The following is a 23,886-nucleotide window of genomic DNA, read 5'->3' as shown; positions in this document are numbered from 1 at the left end:
AGAAAAATTGTACATCTGAGAAAGACACTGCAAGTCCAATGGAACAAAACCAAACATCTTACGAAGATTTAATGTACATTTATTCTTACCACGTGGAACATATAGTATAAAGATTTCATACTGAATAAATGATATTCATTGAACCAAAAAAAAAAGGGAAAAGAAAGGAGGAATTTACATGTTTAGCTACAGTTGAAATACAAAATATCCATAATCGCTGGAGAAAGAATTGTCAAATGGTGTGTTTTCTTCACTAGAGTTTTTTTGTTGTACCAGGAGAGCAGATTTGATCCGAGTTCTGCCGTACCTAAGGAGGCCGTGGACGTGAGAGCCGGAGGGAGAGGGTCTATCAGGCAGGGACTGATGACAGGAACCAAATCATGGGTCACCTTCCATTCCTCATCAACAACAAGTGTGGGAATAGGACACAGACAGAGCAGAGAAACAGGAAGTTGTAATTACAACATCATATATATACAACCACAGCAAAAGCTGCCATTCTTAAATTCCTAAGAGGTGATTTATTTTACAAGGGTCAATTCATACAATCAAGGGCTAAAGAGAGGAGGTAAGGGTGTTGTAGTAGGTTCTCGGTACTTTGGGGAAAGCCTTTTTAGCTTTTAACATGAAAACTAAAATGACCTTTTAACTCTAGTAGAGCTGCATTGGCAACGTTTTTCTGTGTGAAACTTTTTTACAGAATGCCTGACACTCGAGCAGTACGGTAGAGAAAATGCCCTACAATCTACTGCACAGGCCTCCCCAGCGAAGGCGTCTCAACAGCCTACTGAGTGGTAGGCTGACTGGTAAGCATCCAATTACAGCAACTATGCCATCAGATCAGGCTGTTCCTCAGTCTGCTTTACCTCCAAACATGAACCAGTCTGACTCACTCACTGTGCTCTCGAGGGGCACACAAGGGCACACATTATCCCCAAATCTCCTGTAAACGAGACAGCAACTTTGGTTACAGTTTGTTTTTCAGCTATTTATTCATCTTTATTAAAAATACACCCCCCCCCCAAAAAAAAAAAAAATTTAAACATGTGGAACACTCCTAAACCCAGGTTCTCCACTCTGTCATCTAGTTGGCATTAATGTTACAAGTTGTGTCAGTTTGTGGAGTCTCTTGTTTGTAAATCCACCACTGCAGCTTTGTGACGTCCCTTCTCCTTGAGTGAGAACAGCGAAAGGGGGCTCAGAGTGGAATCTGAAGGGTTTGCATAAATTAAAAACAGTCACTTGAACTTTCCCTGCCCCCTACACACATACAAGCCAGGTTGTAACCAGGGGGTGAGGGGGGGGGACGAAACCAAGAGGAGGTGGAGCCAAAGCTCCCTACAGCTGTCATGACTGGCCAATCAGAAAGAGTACATCGCAGATAACATGAGACACCACCGAGTTCATGAGAGGTGACACTGAGAGGTCAAGGAGGCGTGACTCGTAGAGTGTGAACTCTGAGTGGTTCTCCTCCACCTTGGCTAAGGCGTGCAGGGCCCGGGCCGCCCGCCGCATCATGTCATTACTGGTGGGCTCAAAGTGCATCCCCTGCAGGTGCAGCAGAGAGCTCTGGCTCTGCTGTAGCTGGGTGGCCGCCAGGCTGTCCTCCAAGAAGCCCAGGAGGTTACCCACGCTTCCCTTCTGCACGGCAATGGCGCGCGCTGCCATGCTGTCTCCCTGGGCCAGGTTGGCCAACAACACCACCGACATCTCCCTGCAGACGGCCACCTTTCTCTCCCCAACCAGCCGCACCAAGGTCCCATASAGCTTCTCTAACCGACCCAACGGCGGCGTGGCCAYGACCAGGTCCACATTGTTGTCTTGGATGCTCAGCTTGCTGAGYGTCTCCAYGACCAGTCTCTGGGGMGACATTGCGCTGTGMGGCCCCAACGTGGGGAAGGGGTCRTGGGCCTCAGCCGAYGGGCACACYGCCCAGTGGAGGAGGCCGTCCAGCAGKGGAAGGCAGATGCTCTCGGGGTAGATGGAGAGGTCCAGCTGGCCAGAGATGTTGGCKAGAGTGACCAGGCAGTTCTCCCTCAACAGCGACAGGCAGTCCCACCACCARTCYTCCCTCTGGCCAAGYCAGTCATCAGACTCCTCCTCCTTCTCGTAGGTGAGCGGGGCCTGRTTCCTCTCAGGGTGGCGGTGGTGCAGCAGCACTAGGCGACCCAGCAGCAGCATGAGGCCAGGGTGTTTGGACATCTCCTGGTCGTTGCCAGGCACGAAGGAGAGGCTGCGCACGATGTTGGAGACGCAGACGCAGCGGCGGGCTAGAGCGTCCTGCCAGTTGGCCAGTGTAAGCAGTGGGCCCTCGTCCTTGCTGTGAGGCTCGTCCTCCACCACACGCTGGGGAACTTGTTGACGAGGAGGGCCACTCGGTTTGTCGTTCTCCTGCTGGCTCTGGGGCTCTTCCGTCTGTGACGTTTCCTCTGTCTCAGCGTCCGAGTGCTCGGACTTTCCCTCCTTACCGTCGGCTGAGGTGTCGGTTGTTGTTGAGGCCTTCTCTGTGGATGATGGCTGGGAGGGCCTCTGATCTCCCCCACCTTTCTGCTTGTCTTTCTCTGTGGGGGTAGCATTGTCCTTGTCCCCCACCATCTCTGTTCCTAGCCTTTTCCTTTTGGCTGTTGGGACGACCAGCACTTGTTCTCGTGGGACCAGAAATTCCTCCCTCCTCTCAAAGTGGGTCTGGATGTGTTCTGTGCTGTCTCCCCCGCCGGCGCTCCAGTGGAGCAGCCCACTGTCGAACTCCTGCACTTTTCCTCTCTGGCTTGCCCTGCCTGCTGGAAACGGGTCCTTCTTCCGTACCATCTTCAGTGGGAGCTTGTCGAACTTGCTTGCCTGTTTGGGTCTCTCCTGGGGGGTAGCCGGGCCAAGGCCAGGGGGGTCCGATGAAGAGCTGGGCTGCTCAAAGGTAGAGAAGCTCTTCTCCTTATCTTCAGCATCCTTCTCTATCAGAGTATCCCGTTCTGAGCACGACTCCTGCTCATCCTCTTGCTTCACCTGAGCCTGTCCCTCAATTGTCGTCCCGGCCGGCTGTTTTGAACGCTGCACCACCACCTCTTCTTCCTCCTCATTGTCATCATCCTCCTCATCCTCTCCTTCTACCTTCATGTCCTCCACCCCTGGTTCCTCATCTTCCATGCAGCTCCAGTCTCTTTTCAGGGCGTCAGGGTCCAGTAGAGTCCTCTGGCCGGGATCGCCCACCTCGTACTCGCGCAAGATCCCAAAGATCTCGATGAGGCAGCGCCGGAAGTACTCCACCACCAGCTCCAGCAGGCCAGGCAGCTGAGGAGAAGATCAATATTTTGCATTGTATGATATTATGTGCATGACAGAAAATCTGGAAAAGGGTTTGGGAATAGGTCAAATGTAATACATTTGTGAAAGGATAAATGTAAAAACAAAAGAAAAAGCCCTAAATCAAAAAATATTACATTTCTAATTGGATAGGTTTACCATGTAGGGTTTTTATTAAAACCTCTATCCCACATTGTGGCCAGTATAGTAATAATAATTTAGTGGGTGCTTATATTTGCTTACAAGTGTATTTACACTTGTACAAGTGTGTATTAATGTGTTTTGTATAGCAGACTCTCCCCAAGACACCCTCAGAAAGTGGGGTCACATCTAGGGTCTGGCAAAATTAGGTTTAAGCACCTTACTCACGGGCACCATCAGATTTTTCACCTTGTTGGCTCGGGATTTGAACTAGCGAACTTTTGGTTACTGGCCCAAACCTCTACCCGCTAAGCTACCAGTCTTGTTAGCTCACCGAATTGAGGTTGAAGGTGGAGATGCTGTTGTCGTCATACAGGAGGATGTTGATGGTGTCGAGGGCCCACGTGCTCTCAGCCAACAGGCCAGACTTTAGGGACATCATCACCCTCCAAGCCTCTGGGGTCCCTATGGAGATACACAGTATTTTAACTCAAGCGGATACCCTTCACAGTACTGATGGACCACACAATACAAACTCGTTCATAGAGAGCAGAAGCAACCTATCATTGTAATGTCCAAATGTGATCCCTAAATACTGTATAACGCATGTATAATAACATTGATTGTTGGTGGAGTTGTGGAATGTGATAGCCATACCGATATCTTTCGTTGTGAGGCATCGGCGTGGTTTTAGGATGGGGTGGGTGGCCTCCACTGAGCCTGGGGGAAAGGGCATGTCTCTACGGATCAGAGGGGACTGCACAGACTGGGGCACTATGTGAGAGGCAGGAACCGGGGGCCCTGCCTTTTGCATCTTGATGCCACTGTGCATGTAGGGAGATTTACTGGGCGACGTCCGGCTCTCCATGGGGCCCCCGCGGGGCATGGGGGAGGGACTGGACACCTGTGGAATGTGGTTCTGCATGGCCTGAGCAGATTGGTAGTTGGACTGTAGGGTGCGGGTCATGGGCGGGCCCGTCCCTCCAGGGCCGTAGGGGGGCTGCCGAGGGCCCATCTGACCTGGCCCCCATTGGCCCTCGTGGTTCATGCGCTGCTCTGATGACATTTCCTCCGAACCGCGGTTCATGCCGGGGTGTCCGGGGCCCTGGGCTGAGCCCCCTGGGGGGCCACCCTGCCGGTTGGGGTAATTGCCAGGATAGTTCATCTCCCCGCGGCCCTGCCACACGCCACCCTGGGGGCCGTCAGGGCTTGGCTGCATCATCTGAGGGGGCATGGAGGGCTGGGCGTTGGGCCCAGTGGTGGCCTGCATGCGCTCTCTGTTGAAGGGGAAGGGGAACTGGCCCTGGGGACCAGGTAGGCGGCGGTCAGTGCCGGTGAAGGAGCCGCTGCTGTACTGGGGTTGGTACATCTCTGGCTGGCCAGCAGGGGGTGCAGAGGCCACCCCTGGCTGCTGCTGCGGTTGTTGCTGCTGCTGCAGCCCTGCACTGAAGGGCGCACTGTACATCTCACCCTCGTGACGCTTCGCTGGTGGGTAGCCCCCTTCCACGGGACGCTTGTAGTTCTGTATAGAGCAAATATGCTTAGTTAGTTTCATCAGATGAATGTTGATGGCTGTTACTCATATATACAGTAAGTACTACTTTTTGGGGTAATAACACATGGCTCGTGGTTACCACATTACAGTTTGATTTCCAGTGCTTACACAGTGGGTTAGAGCCATCACCTGTTGTTGCTGTGGGTACATTCCTGGCTGTTGATTGGGATAAGAACCACCAGGGGGAGTACCATGGCCAGGATATTGATTACCATAGGAATCATTCCTGTAAACAACCACAATACATCAGCATGACATTCCAAATAAGCCGAGTGCCTATGTACCTAATATTGCTACAGTATACTGCTAGTGTGCCAATAAACCCTCTGAAAAACAACCCAATCTTTACAATATTGCAAGACTATAAATGCTGAGACAGTCAGTACATGGTGTCTGTCTGCACAAGTTTGTGCCAGACCTCTCCTGAGAGAGAGTGGTGCTGGGTGGTGAACTTACCGTGGCTGCTGCTGTGGTGGGTAGCGGTTTGGCGAATACATCCCCGTGTCGGAGTTGACAGGCATCAGGTTTGGCTGCGGTGCACCAGATCCCATGCTGCCCTCTGGGCCCATCCCCTGCTCTGGCCTGGTAAACAACACCATACAGGACAAGGTTGGTTGACCACACTTAGTACGAATCATTTCCATAAAAAAAGGAAATGAGCAGACTTCTTCGCAGTCAAAGATGGTGGCTGTATAGAAATAGAATTATACTCAATATGGCCTCCAGTCCCCCCATCATAGACATATTGACTTGAATGTGGATGTCCTTTATAGTAATTACATTTCTACGATCTAAGCGTGTGTAGGGTCTTACCTCCTTTCGTAGCCTTGTCCGTAAGGTCCTGGTCCGTACTGTTGTCTCTGAGCCATCGACATGTTCCCCATAGCACCTGGAGGAGGCCCACGGTTAAACTGTTGCTGTTCAGCCATCCCACTGTTAGGACCCTGACTGGCAGGCAAGAACTGCTCCCCAACTGGAAAGAAATACACACTCTGTCAGCAAGGGACCCAGCTTCCCAGCACCATCAGTTTCTAGGGATCTTTCTTGTAGCCTCTTCTACCCACCTTTCCGCATGGCACCAAAGGGGTCTTTGTTAGGCCCTGGACCCTCGTAGGGCCCTGGACCCATGCGACCTGGCATCTCTGGGGTACTCATGCCAGACTGGTAGCCAGAGTTAGGGGTCATGGAGTTCCTTCTGGGGAAAGTAGGGTCACTACCGTCAGCAAATGGGTCCTGCAGCGCCACATTGCTCCTAAAAGATAGGGGGACGTTTAGTGAGTAAATAGGGGTTCATCAAAGCGGATAGCAGAATTGGGGTGAATTCCATTTAAATTCAATAAGTAAATTAAACGTCCAATTGAAGAATTGAATCTCCTGAATGCAATTGATAACTCAAAGAGGATGAGATTGAAGCGCTGCGACTCACCTGGCCCCGGGTGGCATCTGGGTGGGGTGTGGGGTGGAGGCAGGTGTGGGGGGCTTGAGGTCGCTGCCCTCGGCCATGGAGCTGCTGGTGGACTGGGGGGTCTGAGGGCCCTGGAGAGAACCGGATCCAGCTACCGGGGAAAAAAAGAGGGACATTTCAATTAGAGTTGACTTTCATCGGGTGGTTCGAGCCCTTGGATGCTGATTGTCTGAAAGCCGTGGTATGTCAAACTATATACCACAGGTATGACAATAATTACTATTTACTGGTCTAATTACATTGGTAACCAGTTTATAATATCAATAAGACACCTTGGGGGTTTGTGCTATATGGCCAATATACTAAGGCTATGCGTTGGGTCGTGGCTAAGAACAGCCCTTAACCGTGGTATATTGGCCATATACCACGCCTTATTGCTTAATTATACAGGTCATTCAATCGACATTTCTACCAATACTAGACTGTGGCGAAATTATCTTTATGAATGCAGCTGCCACTTCATTAAAGCCGTTAGATACATTTAACATAGTGCACTTAGTTGTTATTATGGAGTCAGGTTCAGTACACGTCACTGCATTCTTTACCAGATAGTAAGCTGGTCCTCTGAATTCAAGTAGGTCGATTTATTGCTTTATTTTGATTTCTAAAGTTCTCTTACAAAAATACCCTATCTCAAGGATGGCTAACTCTGGAAATCTCTTCAGTCTCCACAGAGTTAGGTAAATCTCTGTTTATTTTCTTTGCACCCCATGTATGGAACAATCTACAGTGTTCCCTACAACTGGATGTTCTGGTGCCTCTCAGGCAGTTCAAAATGTTGATTGGGAACCTCTTTCCTGATGAATGTGATTTTTGACAAAAATATATTTTTATATTGTATTTTGTAAATTATGCGTATGCAGGGCTCCATTGTGAAAGAGATCTCGGTCTCAATGGGACTCCCTGTTCAAATCAAATACATTAACTTCACAACAACAAAAAATTAAAACCTTTTTACAACGAAAATTAGCGTTTCATATTGGACAAGATCAGGTAGTCCCAACCAGTTTCAGTCCGTTTTCTAACGTTTGATGCCTAATAATTACGACCCAGCATAGTGTGGATAACCGTCTGCACTGACCTGGGGAGGGTGGCTGGACCTTCGCCTGGTTGGCCTTCTTGTTGTCAGTGATGATCTCAGGAGGGGGGTCCTCCCCACGTTCGATCTTGCACTCGAAGGCGTACAGACACTGGATGTACTGCTTCTTCAGGGAGCTGGCGGCGCTGCTTGACGTGCCAACGTTCAGGTTGGTGGACAGCTCACGCCACTTCTTGTTCTTGTTCACCTGGACATAGAGCATGAAGATAGGGACATTAAAACAGGGACCAGAGAGAAGGGGATGAACAAATAATAACCAAGAGATTGTGCATGGTGTGTTTATACGTGTTCTAAGGTGTGTTTGTGCATGTGTTATACTTATTTATTGAACCTACACTACCGTTCAAATGTTTGTGGTCACTTAGAAATGTCCTTGTCTTTTAAAGAAAAGCAAAATTTTTGTCCATTAAAATAACATCAAATTGATCAGAAATACATTGTAGACATTGTAAATGTTGTAAATGACTATTGTAGCTGGAAACGGCAGATTCTTTATGGAGTATCTACATAGGCGTACAGAAGCCTATTATTAGCAACCATCACTCCTGTGTTCCAATGGCACGTTGTGTTAGCTAATCCAAGTATATCATTTTAAAAGGCTAATTGATCATTAGAAAACCCTTTTGTAATTATGTTAGCACAGCTGAAAACTGTTCTGATTAAAGAACTGGCCTTTAGACTAGTTGAGTATATGGAGCATCAGCATGTGTGGATTCAATTACAGGCTCAAAATGGCTAGAAACAAATAACTTTCTTCTGAAACAAATAACTTTCTTCTGAAACTTGTCAGTTTATTCTTGTTCTGAAAAATGAAGGCTATTCCATGCGAGAAATTGCCAAGAAACTGAAGATCTCTTACAACGCTGTGTACTACTCCCTTCACACAACAGCGCAAACTGGCTCTAACCAGAATAGAAAGAGGAGTGGGAGGCCCTGGTGCACAACTGAGCAAGAGGACAAGTACATTAGTGTCTAGTGATGCGGCTGTTTCTCAAACAAGTCCTCAATTGGCAGCTTCATTAAATAGTACCTGCAAAACACCAGTCTCAACGTCAACAGTGAAGAGGCGACTTCAGGATGCTGGCCTTCTAGGCAGAGTTCCTCTGTCCAGTGTCTGTTATTTTGCCTGTCTTAATCTTTTATTTTTATTGGCCAGTCTGAGATATGGCTTTTTCTTTGCATCCCGGAGTCGCATCTTCACTGACGTTGAGACTGGTGTTTTGCAGGTACTATTTAATGAAGCTGCCAGTTGAGGACTTGTAAAGCGTCTGTTTCTCAAACTAGACACTAATGTACTTTTCCTCTTGCTCAGTTATGCACCAGGGCCTCCCACTCCTCTTTCTATTCTGGTTAGAGCCAGTTTGCGCTGTTCTGTGAAGGGAGTAGTACACAACGTTGTAAGATATCTTCAGTTTCTTGGCAATTTCCCGCATGGAATAGCCTTCATTTCTCAGAACGAGAATAGGCTGACAAGTTTCAGAAGAAAGTTATTTGTTTCTAGCCATTTTGAGCCTGTAATCGAACCCACAAAATCTAATGCTCCAGATACTCAACTAGTCTAAAGAAGGCCAGTTTTATTGCTTCTTTAATCAGTACAACAGTTTTCAGCTGTACTAACATAATTGCAAAAGGGTTTTATAATGACCAATTAGCCTTTTAAAATTCTACACTTGGATTAGCTAACAACGTGCCATTGGAACACAGGAGTGATGGTTGCTGATAATGGGCCTCTGTACGCCTATGTAGATATTTGATTTTTGAAAAATCTGCCGTTTCCAGCTACAATAGTCATTAACAATGTCTACACTGTACTTCTGATCAATTTGATGTTATTTTAATACCCCAAAAATTGTATTTTCTTTCAAAAACAAGGACATTTCTAACGGTTGTGTATATTTATCCAGGAATTCCCATTGAGGTCAGAAGACCTCTTTTATAAAGGGAAACCTGGCCAAGAGGGCACCTCAATAGGGAAATAAATAGATCAAACACACTACAGTGTATGCATGCATAGTACAGCACAAACCTACACTGACCTGTGCGAAGCCTCCAATCTCCTTGACCGAGACGTAGAGTCTGAAGAGGTCTAGGGGTTTGCGGCCCACAGCAGGCAGGTTGGTCATGCCCATGGCTTTTTCCTCGATAAAGCCCAGGTAGCGGTCCACCCACATCTTCCTCTCGAGCTCGGGGCCCAGCTCGTACAGACGGGTGATCTTCTCGTTGGTTGTCGTGGAAGAGCTCGACTTCTGGAAGGCGGCAAGAGAGAGCCGTCATGAGGGAAAGGGTTGGGTTATAAACCCATTGGTCTTATTTCCCTTTAGTAGCTAGCTCATTGGCAACTGTAATAACCACGGAATAAAATCAAAAGTATGATGGTAACATGTGTGTTAACGGTTTACAAACAATATGGTTTATAACGTAGTTTCTTTTAACGTACACACAAGCCCTAAACAAAATTGTCCCAAGTGGACAGACAAAGACATTATCTTATCACCTTGGATTTAGTCGGTTCCGCTTTCGGTGTTCCGTCCACTTTGTTGTTCATCTTCTGGCCCTGGTTCATTTTCCCATCCATACCAAACTCTGGACTTGGGGCCAAACCTAGATACAAGGGTACATTGTGGGGTTGAGCACTGTTCAACAGCTTTTGAACAACAATTCTCGGGATCAGGACATATACCAAACAAGTGCTGAATGACCAGAGGCAGCTGACATTTTTTGTATTCTAATTTCAGAGCATTACAGACTAACAAAGATTCCCCCATAGAACTTATTCATACCGCGGCCATTGTTCATTGACCAACGTTATCTTCAAACAGGATAGGAAATGCTCTGGTGAAACCAATGCAAAAACTTTCCTCAAGTGCGACTTAGATTAACAACGACTGCACTAAAACAATATTTGTTTTGGAAAACTCATCCGTCTATGCTAGAACTTTCAGATGAGAAAAAGGTCTATTGTGAAAACACTGCAGACAAATTGCATCAGGCCTTACTTACTGGCCACCCCAAAGCAAACCTATGCCACTGACCACTGTCCCAACCAAAGTCATCCTGCCATATCAGAAATACCTGGGGCACCATGGAGCAACAGTATTGGACAACAGTACTCACCACTGGAGTTATTGGCCATGTTGGGCCCCATAGGGAAAGGCGAGCCGCCCTGCGGGTTCATCATGCCAGGCATGTTGTTCATGGGAGGGCCATAGGGGGCGCCAGGGCCCATCATGCCAGGGGGCATGTTGGGGTAGCCAGGCATCCTGAACGATGAGGGACAACCACACTTTTAGCATGTAGCATGATTTCAGAGTGAAAAACATTCCTCTCCTGCTGAAAAAAATCAGTTATGCAACAATATCACTAAATAAGCAAGACTGTTATGAGTGCCATTGCAAGGGGGAATTCCTTGTTCTTGATACAAACATGTCTAGTGACTTTGTACAACTGTGAAGACTGTAAAGCCTAAAGAGAGAGAAAATATGCTGAATCTGCATCTGAACTTTCCAATGCTTTTAATGTGTTTGGATGTAATGTGAGTGTCAGGTATTCCTCGTAGTGACAGGGGCTGGAGAACATCTCGTCTGCCTCTGCCTGTCTACCTCTCAGTGAGTCTGTCTTCAACTCATCTGCTTTCTCCTGTTCTTTATTTCCTGCTGCTCTAATCACTCCTCCTCTCACTGCCTTTACAGGACCTTCAACGTACAGGAAAATCTACTAGTTAGGACCAGATATCACATACTCAACACATTAACAATGATTATAAAAATAACATATTGGGTGGAGGCACACACCTGTCTATATAACGTCCCACAGTTGACAGTGCATGTCAAAGCAAAAACCAAGCCACGTGGTCAAAGGAATTGTCCGTATAGCTCAGAGACAGGATTGTGTCGAGGCACAGATCTGGTGAAGGGTACCAAAAAAAAGTCTGCAGCATTGAAGGTCTCAAAGAACACAGTGGACTCCATCATTCTTAAATGAAAGAAGTTTGGAACCACAAAGACTATTCCTAAATCTTGCAGCCCGGCCAAAGGGAGAAGGGCCTTGGTCAGGGAGGTGACCAAGAACCCGATGGTTACTCTGATAGAGCTCCAGAGTTCCTCTGAAGATGGGAGAACCTTCCAGAAGGACAACCATCTCTGCAGAACTCCACCAATCAGGCCTTTATGGTACAGTGGCCAGACAGAAGACACTCCTCAATAAAAGGCATGGCAGTCTGCTTGGAGTTTGCCAAAAGGCACCTAAATGACTCTCAGACCATGAGAAACAAGATTCCCTGGTCTGATGAAACAAAGATTGAACTTTTTGGCCTGAATGCCAAGCGTCACATCTGGAGYAAACCTGGTGGTGGTAGCATCATGCTATGGGGATGTTTTTCAGTGGCAGGGACTGGGAGGCTAGTCAGGATCGAGGGAAAGATGAACAGAGCAAAGTACAGATAGATCCTTGATGAAAACCTGCTCCAGAGGGCTCAGGACCTCAGACCAGGGGCGAAGGTTTATCTTCCAACAGGACAACAACTAAGCACACAGCCAAGACAACGCAGGAGTGGCTTCGGCACAAGTCTCTGAATGTCCTGGAGTGGCTCAGCCAGAGCCCGGACTTGAACCCGATCGAACATCTCTGGCAAAACCTAAAACTAAAAACCAAAAGAGCTTGAGAGGATCTGCAGAGAATGGGAGAAACTCCCCAAATACAGGTATGCCAAGCTTGTAGCGTCATACCTAAGAACTCGAGGCTGTAATCGCTGCCGAAGGTGCTTCAACAAAGTACTGAGTAGAGGGTCTGAGTACTTATGTAAATGTAATATTTCAGTTCTTATTTGTAATAAATAATCAAACATTTCTAAAAAAACGTTTTTGCTTTGTCATTATGGGGTATTGTGTGTAGTAGCTTGATTAGGGGGAAAAAACTATTTAATCCATTTTAGAAAAACATGCTGTCCACACCGCCCGCGTCGCATGTGCGAGCGTTGCAAAATTAATATACATATACATGTTATTCAATCATTGCATCCAGACTGCGCGAGCATCTGCATAGCCAGACATTAAAATAGGACTTGGTTCTATTTGTGACGCACTGCAAGTCCTGCCTCTCCCATCTCCTCATTGGTTTATAGGAGCATATACCCACATGGGTGATTGAAGGATGAACTGAGGTCCACACTCCAGTCCAGTTGGTAATGGTAATGCACCTTAAAGTTGGTTGCCAACCACCATATAAAGTCCAAAGAAGAAGCCTGAAGGAGGAGAGATTACTAGAAAAAAACCTTGGTTTACCCTTTTATCTGTGGATTAATTGTCGGAGTACATTGTGCCTTGTGCATTTCAGGTAAAATAACAACCCAATGTTTATAGCCCAGGACAAATTTTTATCCTTTTCGACCTGTCCCCAAATTAATATTGTTGGTTCAGAGTTAGTTTTGATATTTCAACCTGCGTGTCCTGATCGCGTCTAGTGTGGGTGGACAAAATCAACATGCACGCGAGCGAGCTGTCTGGTCAGCATGTAAGGCTGTAACGTAACAAAATGTGGAAAAAGTCAAGGGCTCTGAATACTTTCCAAATGCACTGTACATGTGTAATATGGTTTAGTAAAGAGTACAGCGTACCTGCTGTGTATGGAGTTGGTAGCAGCGTGTTGCATGACTACAGCTGCAGCCTCCTGGGCCTTCCGGTTGAGGCCGGGGGGAGGGCACATCCCTGAGCCCACCTGAGGTGGCATGTTACCCATGTTGGGTGGCATGTTGGGCCCCATGTTGGGGCCATAGGGACGCACTCCCACCTGGCCCGGAGGCATTCTACCAGGGGGGATGCCTGCATACGGCAGCCCCCCTTGCCCAGACATGGGGTTGCCAGGGCCAGGGTTCATGGGGTTACCCATGCCTGGGTAGTTGGCATTGGGCATGTTGTTGTATCCAGGTTGCCGGGGATAACCTGTAGTAGAATGGACAAAAACAATGTGTGTAAAAAATGTATGTTAAAAAATTTAAATAAACACTGCTCGGGTGACATTGGGAAGACTAGTTATATGCGCAAAACAACAAACTAAATCTTTAATCAACTTGGGGTTCTATTGTGAAATGTGTACATGACTGCTAATTTCTGTTGAAGTTGTGCAAGGCACTATACTGAGCTGGCAGTGGATTTGTGCACACTGAGCTATGAGCCTGCCATCACAGTGGCAGCTCTACTGACAGGGGGGGCTCTGCTATGTCAGCTGACTGTTCTCCATGGCTAAAAATAGCTGCGCTAGGCTCAGAGAGGGAGGGATGAGCTGATAGGAGGGAATTCCTATGAGGCAAAAATACATATTCCATTGATTTGGCTGGAGGAACAAACAAGAAGCAACTTGACAGGATGGTGAGATAATAAAGTGGGAAGCATTTATACATTGGCAGTCAGAGGATAACCAAAATGTTAAAGATCAAAATGATTAAAAGTCTATTTGGTATATCAACTGAGTTGTTATTTTTAAAGTGCACCAAATGTTGATATTTTGCCACCAGCCCCTTTCCTTTGTTGCACAGTGTAACCCACAGAACTCACCTTGTGGGCCATACTGCCCACCCTGAGGTCCGTAGCCCCCCATGGAGTTGTTCTGCTGCTGATAAGGTCCCATCCCAGGGTGCACCTGGCCTCCAGAGGACTGTCGTGGTGACAGGGGAGAGGCAGACTGTGGTGAGCCGTAGGGGGGCATCTGGGGGTTTCTCTGCATGAACCCTGGCAGGGTCAGAGAAGAGAGTGAAAGAGATGTTAATCCTCCAACAAAACACTGGAAATCTCTCATAAGACACATCAGAAGCCTTCGGTACAGAAATTTGCCAGTATTTACTTAGAACGTACATGGTAAAATGGCAATTACATGTAATATTATTTGAAGTACCAGAAAGTACCTATTGTTACCAGAAAGTACCTATTTTCTGGTAAGTACCAGGTACCATAAAAGAAAGTGCAGCCTAAGTTTCATTAAAACAGAACACTGTCAGTGATCCCTGCAGAGCGGGGTAGTACTGTGTGAGGGGATTCTCAGTTAGGGTGAACTCACCTCTGTCCTGGGCCATGGGAGACTGGCTCATGGCGGGGTGCAGACTCCCGTCAGACTGTACACTCGATGGTCTAGGCGGCATCTGGGTCCCTAAACAACAATATTTAAGGGACACTTAAGTTAATCCAACAAAATGACCATAGATTGAAACAGTGGAGCTACTGCAGCCAAGCACCTTTTAAAACCGTATCATTTTAAAAGATTATTGGCTGCAGTAGCTCCACTGTTTCAATCTATGGTCATTTTGTTGTCATCGTGTATATGTATAACAAATTGCATGTGTCCTAGTACATGTCAGAAAAACCCATGTATGTGTGCGCACTCGTGTATGTGTGTTCACCTGGCATTGTGGCGGGTGAGAGGGGTCCCGTGCGGGAGGTGGTGGCACTGGCAGGGGAGCCGGCGGGCGACGGCGAGGGCCCTCGGATGCCTGGCAGATGGGGAGAGGTGTGGGGCGAGAATGGCGACTGGGCCAGGTTGCTCTGCTCGCCCTGGCTGCTTGACACACCTGAAGTGCTCACGCCAGGACTCAGAGCGCCATCCGTGCCAGTGCGAAGGTCATCGATGGAGCCTGAGAGATCCTGCAGACACACAAGACAGGAGAGAACGGGACCTACGGTGAGGAGACGCTGTATAAAAACGCCGGCCTGATGGAATCGACATGACAGCCATTAGCTGACTGTACAGTTAGCAGTGAGATGTCTTGATAACGACTCCATGCACTTCCTGTAGCTCTGTCTACTAGCACAACAGAAGCACATACAGGATGCAAGCACAAATTAATCTCCTCAGTCTTGGAAAGCATGGCAGCACACTTTCTACTAGGTTTGGAGACATGTGACACACAGTTATGGTTATTGATCTTGTCGAGGAAAAGAGATAGCATATTAGAGCAGGGGGTTGTCATGGTTACGGTGGATGTGTGCCGACTCAGCACGGAGCAACCCTGCCATGTAAATTTTATACAATCTGATACCGTCGCTTTCGCTCTCGTTTTTATCCAGGCCCGAGCTCTGCTCAAATTTACTAATATTCATCTCCCAGACTGCCACACAACATTTCTGCAAGTTCGCTATGCATGCCCAATGACATCTACAGACACACACACACTCAAATGCCATACAAAATAAACACGGGTAGCATTAATTAACCACAACACCACACACACCGGTTTGACTATGTTAAGACTAAAATGGGTCACATGGAATCACGCAAACATGTTTCAATGCATTATGATTTCAGAACAATGTAATAATTTGATTTATAGACGTATAGTATACCTTTGCACAGGTTGGGTGAGGACTCACGGGTAGGCTGGACGGCCGGCCTTGTACGCTGACGTCCTCCGAGCCACTTTTGGGCTGGTTGGAGGGAGGGGCGCTAGACTGGGAACTGAACGAGTCCTGGGATATCTCCTGGGGGAGAGAACGAGACAATCAGTATTGAAGAGCATTCACATATATGTGTACATGAGAATACACAGTGACAATACCAATGCCTTCCATCTGCTGACCAAGTATGGCAACCGGTACTGCACGTTCAACGACGATATCAAAGGTACCTCAATCAAAAAAACATCAATTGCGCGCACGTGCACGCACACACACACACCAAATTCAGTTGTACCTGCTGTGGTGGAGGAGGGAAGCGTTGGTAAGGTGACTGCTGTGACTGTTGTTGTTGTTGCTGTGGAGGATTCTGGGAGTAGGATGCAGGCTGGACCTGTGGATGCTGGCTGTGACCTGGTGGTTGCTGAGGGGGTTGAGTGGGTGTCTGGGGTTGCTGCTGCTGTGTGGAGAGCTGCTGTGGGCCCTGCGTGGGTGGATAGCTAAGCTGGGGCTGCGACCCTGCTGGGACCTGGGAGCTGGCCTGCTGTGGTGGCTGGCTGGGAGGCCCCTGTTGCTGGGGGTAAGGAGGCTGACCAGACTGGGTCTGAGCCTGGGCCGGGCCCTGGGAGTAGGGAGGCTGAGACTGCGGGGTCCCTTGGGATGGACCTGGCTGCGGGCCCTGGGACTGGGGGGGCATATGGGGCTGCGGATAGGGCGGCCCACCCTGGGCATGTGAGGATGACGTCTGGGAAGGGTGGGACTGCTGAGGGTAGGGTGTCTGACCACCCTGCTGTCCCGGAGGTGCCTGGGGGTAGGGCCCTTGCTGCTGGCCTGGGTGTGAAGCCTGGCCCTGTTGGCTGTAGTAGGGCCCTTGGCCCTGAGGCCCATAGCCTCCTGGTCCCTGCTGTCCATAAGATTGCATCTACACACAAATACATACCAAAGTTAGAAATCAAGCAAATGGGTAAGCATATGACAAGCAAGCCATATAGTAGTGTGTGAAGAGAAGGATGGCTGATTTCGGAGTGAGAGAATGTAAGAATAAGTCAGCTTGATGACACCACTGACCTGCTGCCCGTAATGCATGCTTCCCATAGCCCCAGGGGTGCGGCCCTGAATGGCCACCGGGTATCTCTGGGAGCTAAGTGGACCGTAGCCTTGGCCCGGGTATGCATGACCCTGCTGGGCTCCTGGGGGAGGCCCCTGCCCAGGCTGTTGTGAGTATGGACTGCCCCCCTCGTACGGCTGGCCTCTCATTTTAGCCATCGTATCCATTGCACCTGGGGGCTGTGGAGCAGAAGATCAAATACATGAACAACACTTCATAACATGAACACTATAAAAAATTATGAGAGGTACGGGTGACAGGATGTACCATAGATCACAAAATACTTGGATACGGGCAGATGACTACACTATAGTTTATAAGCACTTTAATTATCTAGCAGGGGTCTCTCATGCAAGCCAACTCAGACATTTCAAGCTTCCCAACACAGCAAGAGCTATAGGGACGCATTTTCCCATCCTGATAGGCAAAAAAATAAAAAATATGACAGAAGGCAAGTCCATAGAACACATGAAAGCATTACAAGAGCAAAGGGAACAAGGGGAGTTTTATTTATAACATTTTTCCCACGGTCATTAACCTTTTTTGTGCAATAGTTATGGAGCTATATATATATATATATATATATATATAACTATTGGGAAGGGTATATATATATATATTATATATATATATATATATAATATATATATATTATATATATAATATAGTTGAAGTCGGAAGTTTACATGCACTTAGGTTGGAGTCATTAAAACTTGTTTGTCAATCACTCCAATTTCGATGTTAACAAACTATTTTTGGAAGTCGGTTAGGACATCTACTTTGTGGCATGACACAAGTCATTTTTCCAACAATTGTTTCAGAAACAGATTATTCACTTATAACTCACTTGTATCAGATTCCAGCAGGTCAGAAATGTACATACACTAAGTTTACTGCGCCTTTAAACATCGTGGAAAATTCCAGAAATTATGTCATGGCTTTAGAAGCTTCTGATAGGCTAATTGACATCATTTGAGTCAATTGGACGTGTACCTTTGGATGTATTTCAAGGCCTACCTTCAAACTCAGTGCCTCTTTGCTTGACATCATGGGAAAATCAAAAGAAATCAGCCAAGACCTCAGAAAATAATTGTAGACTCCACAATTCTGGTTCATCATTGGAGCAATTTCCAAACGCCTGAAGTACCACGTTCATCTGTACAAACAATAGTACGCAAGTATAAACACTATGGGACCACGCAGCCGTCATAACCGCTCAGGAGGAGACACGTTCTGTCTCCAAGAGATGAACATACTTGTGCGAAAAGTGCAATCAATCCAGAACAACAGCAAAGGACCTTGTGAAGATGCTGGAGGAAACCGGTACAAAAGTATCTATATCCACAGTAAAACGAGTCCTATATCGACATAACCTGAAAGGCCACTCAGCAGGAAGAAGCCACTGCTCCAAAACCGTCATAAAAAAGCCAGACTCGGTATGCAACTGTACATGGGGACAAAGATTGTACTTTTTGGAGAAATGTCCTCTGGTCTGATGAAACAAAAATGGAACCGTTTGGCCCTAATGACCATCGTTATGTTTGAGGGAAAAGGGGGGAGGCTTGCAAGCCGAAGAACACCATCTCAACCATGAAGCACAGGGGTGGCGCATCATGTTTGTGGGGGTGCTTTGCTGCAGGAGGGCTGGTGCACTTCACAAAATAGATGGCATCATGAGGAAAGAAAATGATGTGGATTATTTGAAAGCAACATCTCAAGACATCAGTCAGAAGTTAAAGCTTGGTTGCAAATGGGTCTTCCAAATGGACAATGACCCCAAGCATACTTACAAAGTGTGGCCAAAGGCTTAAGGACAACAAAGTCAAGGTATTGGAGTGGCCATCACAAAGCCCTGACCTCAATCCTATAGAAAATGTGTGGGCAGAACTGAAAAAGCATGTGCGAGCAAGTAGGCCTACAAACCTGACTCAGTTACACCAGCTCTGTCAGGAGGAATGGGCCAAAATTCACCCAACTTATTGTGGGAAGCATGTGGAAGCCTACCCGAAACATTTGACCCAAGTTAAACAATTTAAAGGCAATGCTATCAAATACTAATTGAGTGTATGCAAACTTCTGACCCACTGGAAATGTGATGAAAGAAATAAAAGGTGAAATAAATAATTCTCTCTACTATTATTCTGACATTTCACATTCCTAAAATAAAGTGGTGATCCTAACTGACCTAAGACAGAATTTTTACTAGGATTAAATGTCAGGAATTGTGAAAAACTGAGTTTAAATGTATTTGGCTAAGGTGTATGTAAACCTCCGACTTCAACTGTCTGTATGTATGTGTATGTATATATCGCTCATCTCAAATGGAGGGCAGTCTGCCCAATCTTAAATAAACACATCCCAGCTGTGCTTCTGTTTGGTTCGGGGGGGGGGGGGGCAATTCTGGCTCTGAATGAATGACATAAATGGAGGGAAAAGTAGCCTACTAACTGTTCTCTGTTATGATGCGAACACAACTATGAGTCAGGTATCGTCTCAATGGAGAAAGTTTTCTTAAATCTCTAGGCCTCCATCTCAACATTTTAATTTCACTCTATGTAAATCGCTACCCTTAGGCCTATCAGTTTAACTTGCTCAACTCAAAACAACCTAAACAAGGGTCGTCAAAAGATTCCATGTCGATAACAACATTAATAACAACAAATGGACAAGCTAATGAAAACATAAGCATTCATTTACCACAGTCGATTCTTATGGGCTTGGATTCTTTATCTGTACCATTGTCAATGCACACTGCTCTGAGACTTGAGACAGCTCTGGCACGTCACTGCTAAACAAAGGCCTTTAGAAATGGAGGGCAAAAAGCGTTTCTTGACATTTCCCAGCTTCCAGATAATTAATTGAAATAAATAAAAGCAGCACATGGCTAATCTGCATAAGACAGAGTGGAGACTCCCTAGGCGGGGGAGAGGCGGCTGGACGGTCTCTGTGATTGGCCAAGGGGGTTAGAAGGAATTCTTAGTCACACACAGAGACAGAATGGCACATGAGATACAGCAGCTACTCATGCCACACACACGGCTCATGTTCACCTCGCTATGCAGTGTCAACACAGGAATACATCTGTATGTCATTGATAGATGAACCAAACAAATGGGACATAGTGGATGATGTCTCCCTAACATGTTAACATTGGCATGCATTTCCAACCTAACAAAGATCCTATTGATGAACAAAACATTGTCAGGTAGAAGTTTGTTAGGGAGAAGTAAAGGTGAGTGAGTATTACAGCTTTAATATGCTAGTGAGTTATGGCATGTAACCAAAGACAGCCGGGCATCCATCAGATAGGCCACACTGTAGTCTCGAAGCATGTATATATATATAATTTCCTGACAGTTGGTTAGTTCTGGGCGATATTCATGCGTAGATAAAACTGCTCTGACGACCTCAGCTTTCCATGATATTTAAAGTGGTCACGCCCAAATATGATTGCTCCAAATATTGTTCTCAGGTACTGCAGCAAGTTCTTGTTGTAGCCTACATAAGGGTTTCCCAAACTTGGTCCTAGGGCCCCCCCCCTCTGGGTGCACGTTTTGGTTTTTGCCCTAGCACTACACAGCTGATTCAAATAACCAACTCACCATCAAGCTTATTATTTTAAATCCGCTGTGTAGTACAAGAGCAAAAACCAAAACATGCACCCAGGGATGCCCCAGGACCGAGTTGAGGAAACTCGGTCAAATTCAGTTGCTTCCAAATGTGAAAAACCCTGTCAAAATGGTCTGCGCAACCTGACCTTGTCAAATAATGTTAATTTAGCAATGTCTTTATTTCACTCATATCACACCCACAGTATTTGATCCTTCAAATTGTTATTGTGTTAAATGTTTACATTTTTGTGATGGATTGCTCATCTGGCATCTAAAGTACACATCTCAACCACTAAGAAAAATTCCTTCGTTTCAGATTTGTAGCTCATAAATGCATGGTGCAGATACAAAAACTTTTTAAAAGGACTGTAATAATACATTAACTTGAGTGATTTACCTTGCCATTTTACTTTGATCCAAAATGAGAGGAGATAGTGGATGCTTAACAATGAGGGTCAAGATACTATAGCCATTTTCATCTGCCTTTCTTTATAGGATGGTGCAAATACGGTTACTAACTGATACGTGTAGGCTACAAAGTTCCGTAAACTCTTCTATTTGCCATGTTGGTCGTGGTTGCGGTTTTGTTTATGAATCTAGAAATTCAACAGGTATGGGTTAGACTATAGAATGTAAAAAACATTTTTTTTTTTAAGTGGCACACAATATCAAACTGGATTGACAAAAGTTAAATGTGATTAACTTGATCAATGGGCCAAACTCTGACCATCTCTCCTTATTATAGAATGCATGCGGAATAGTGCAAACAGGCATGTCATACGTGTGGGAAACAGATGATTGCAAAGTAGTAATTTTGAGAAATTGTCAAAAATGTGTTAAGTATGAGCTCTCATGGATTTGTGCAGTGTGGAGGAGTGCACTTATCAGGATTTTTTTTGTTTGCTTTACAGCATATGCAATTATAAATGGCCAAGAGCACAGGATGAGGAGCCAATCAGATCTCAGCTAGCATGTCAAACCAAGACCAACTGTCTACTGGGTTTGACAGCAGGATTTTTACCTCCACAATTCAAATCCCAGAGCAAAGCAACCTGCACTCAGTCACTCAAATCACTAGGCCAATGTTTACAAGCAGAATGCAGTGGTGGAAGCAGTTCCTGACAACAGAGGCACCAAATGACACTCATAAATAAATAGGCCAGTGTGTGTTGATTAAAATGTAACATTTTACATAATTTAGTTATTAGTACAGTCCACTTAAAATCAGTTTCAAACACACGTGTACACTTGAGTCTAGGCAACATCAGTGTTCTGGGCTTGCAAATGTTGTGCATTGACTTCACAATTTCCATAATGATCAAAACAGACTTGTGGACATAAAAATGTATTGTCTATTCATAAACATTAAACCGTATTCCAAAACGACTGACGTTAGCAGTGCAAACGATAAGAAATAACCTATTAAGGAATAACTGTTTAATTACGTTATATACCCTCCTGCCAAGAAACAAGTCTGAGTAATGAATATAGGCCTTTAGAGCTTTTTCACCTCTTTCAAGATTCGGGCCTCCATTCTCTGAACGTTCGAAGTTCAATCTCATAAGGAGGATTGCCGAAGAAGAGACGCTTGAAAGTGATAGAATTCATACAAACTAAATAAATACTGTTTAATGAGGTGGTGTTGGAAAAACGAGAGGCAGCCATTTTAGAGTGTCTTTGCAAGCGAACTGGCTCGCAACAATGGCTGGCCTGCTACGTTGTGAACTACATACATAAGATTACACCAAATGTACAGTAATAAAGATTCGGTGGAACATGGGCCTTTACCTGGCTTCTACCTAGGGGTTGCCCTGTACTTCCAGGGCTCATAGGCGGCGGATGATGGGTCCTTTGTTGCCAACCCGGATTCCCCCCTCCATACTGACCGCTACTGCCCGTGTCTGTTGGTCCCTTACTAGCTCCTTCCTGATTACTATATTCACTAGATGGGTAATTTGGATATACCCGCGTGGTGCTTGGAGAGGTTAGGAGCTGGTTGAGGGTTGGGGTAGACGTTGGCTGTGGATTCCCCATATTATATCTCTGATTGTTGTAAGATGCAGCCATTGCTGTGGGTCCTCCTGCTGGTTGCTGCTTAACGTTAGCTGGCTGTCCCCCAGCAGCCGGAGCCTGGGTATTACGCGAGGGGTTCATGCCGTATCCTTGGCCAGAATAGGGAGTTCTGTTCGGGAATGGATTGTAATTGTTAAACTGGTGGTTAGAAAAGCCATGGTCGTGCGAATTGGGTTGATATGGGTCCATCATATTGCTCGACTGCACGGCTGGACCTGCAGCAGCTGCCATGCCAGGGCTTTGTTGTCCGCCATGTTGATGAAAAGGGGCCCGGCCGTAGTGTTGACTGTATCCATAAGAAGGTGGAGGAAAACCGGACCCATGGTGGTGTACCATCCCGGGATGGTTATTCCCCTCGGATCCGATGGAATCATTCTGATTATTAATAGTCCTGGACGGGTTCCCGTTCCCGTTCTTCATCTCTGGTTCCCCTCCTCCCCCTGCATTTCCAACATCGGCCCCGTCCTGCAGATCCCCCCGGCCCGGAGATCCGCGCTCTAATCCCGACTGCTTGTTTTCCTGCTGCTTTTCCCCCAGTATAGAATCCTCATTTGGGTCTCGATCCGGCTTCTTTAGTTCGGAAGGCGGGCTTGTGTTGAGAGTGGCGGCGCTGGCGACCTGAGCGGCCATAATACCCCCCTCTCTCGGCGAGTCAGTCACAATCAAACGCTAGCATTGAATATAAATAATTGTTTATAACCATTTATCCTTGTCCCGACTCATTCCCACCCCTTTCACCGGACCGAATCCGGTTGTCTCCTGATTCCGATGTGAAAATAATTGTACACGTAATAATACACCTCAAGGATGCATAAACAGACATATATTCTGGGGGTTCTATTACTGGGCGAGAGTAGACGCAAGGAACGGAGCGAACCAGCACGAGGCTCCGCGAGATACAGCCATTTTACTGAGCCGTACAGACAGAAGTAAAGTACGGATTGGAGCTCAGTGGGAACACGGAGTGGATTCGTTCAGTTTTACCTTGCATACGGGCACAAGAATGGTTGCATTTGTAAAGTGATGTTTGGGTTTTAAATGTGACTATTCTCAAAACATGCATCATTTCTTTGTTCCGTTCTATCGACAGTTTTTGAACAATTCAACATGCGACAGGCCAAGCAGGCACCTGATGATTGAGTGATTATGTTTCATGATTTGG

The 23,886-nt window shown here is 46.4% G+C and overlaps 1 protein-coding gene across 4 annotated transcripts; it reads right to left on the bottom strand.

Annotated features, from left to right (window-relative positions):
* Window positions 1-998: 998 nt before the first annotated feature.
* Window positions 999-23,689, bottom strand: arid1aa (AT-rich interaction domain 1Aa). 4 transcript variants are annotated; one of them, XM_023989403.3, is made up of 20 exons: window positions 22,440-23,689; window positions 17,001-17,219; window positions 16,231-16,854; window positions 15,885-16,019; window positions 14,945-15,185; window positions 14,605-14,694; window positions 14,106-14,279; window positions 13,169-13,493; window positions 10,672-10,817; window positions 10,052-10,158; window positions 9,588-9,803; window positions 7,540-7,744; window positions 6,420-6,549; window positions 6,058-6,245; window positions 5,807-5,966; window positions 5,450-5,575; window positions 5,102-5,219; window positions 4,096-4,960; window positions 3,773-3,903; window positions 999-3,285 (listed from the first exon to the last, which is right to left on the bottom strand). In XM_023989403.3, the coding sequence occupies exons 1-20, from the start codon at window positions 23,352-23,354 to the stop codon at window positions 1,348-1,350; spliced, it is 7,053 nt and encodes a 2,350-aa protein (XP_023845171.1). In that variant the 5' UTR covers window positions 23,355-23,689; the 3' UTR covers window positions 999-1,347. The 4 variants fall into 4 exon arrangements, with proteins under 4 accessions (XP_023845171.1, XP_023845173.1, XP_023845172.1 ...); XM_023989405.3 differs by having other exon boundaries at window positions 5,123-5,219; XM_023989404.3 differs by having other exon boundaries at window positions 9,594-9,803.
* Window positions 23,690-23,886: the final 197 nt, after the last annotated feature.

The sequence above is a fragment of the Salvelinus sp. IW2-2015 genome, linkage group LG6.1 (genome assembly GCF_002910315.2).
Source record: "Salvelinus sp. IW2-2015 linkage group LG6.1, ASM291031v2, whole genome shotgun sequence".
Classification (NCBI taxonomy): domain Eukaryota; kingdom Metazoa; phylum Chordata; class Actinopteri; order Salmoniformes; family Salmonidae; genus Salvelinus; species Salvelinus sp. IW2-2015.
This window is presented reverse-complemented; position numbering and strand designations above follow the sequence as displayed.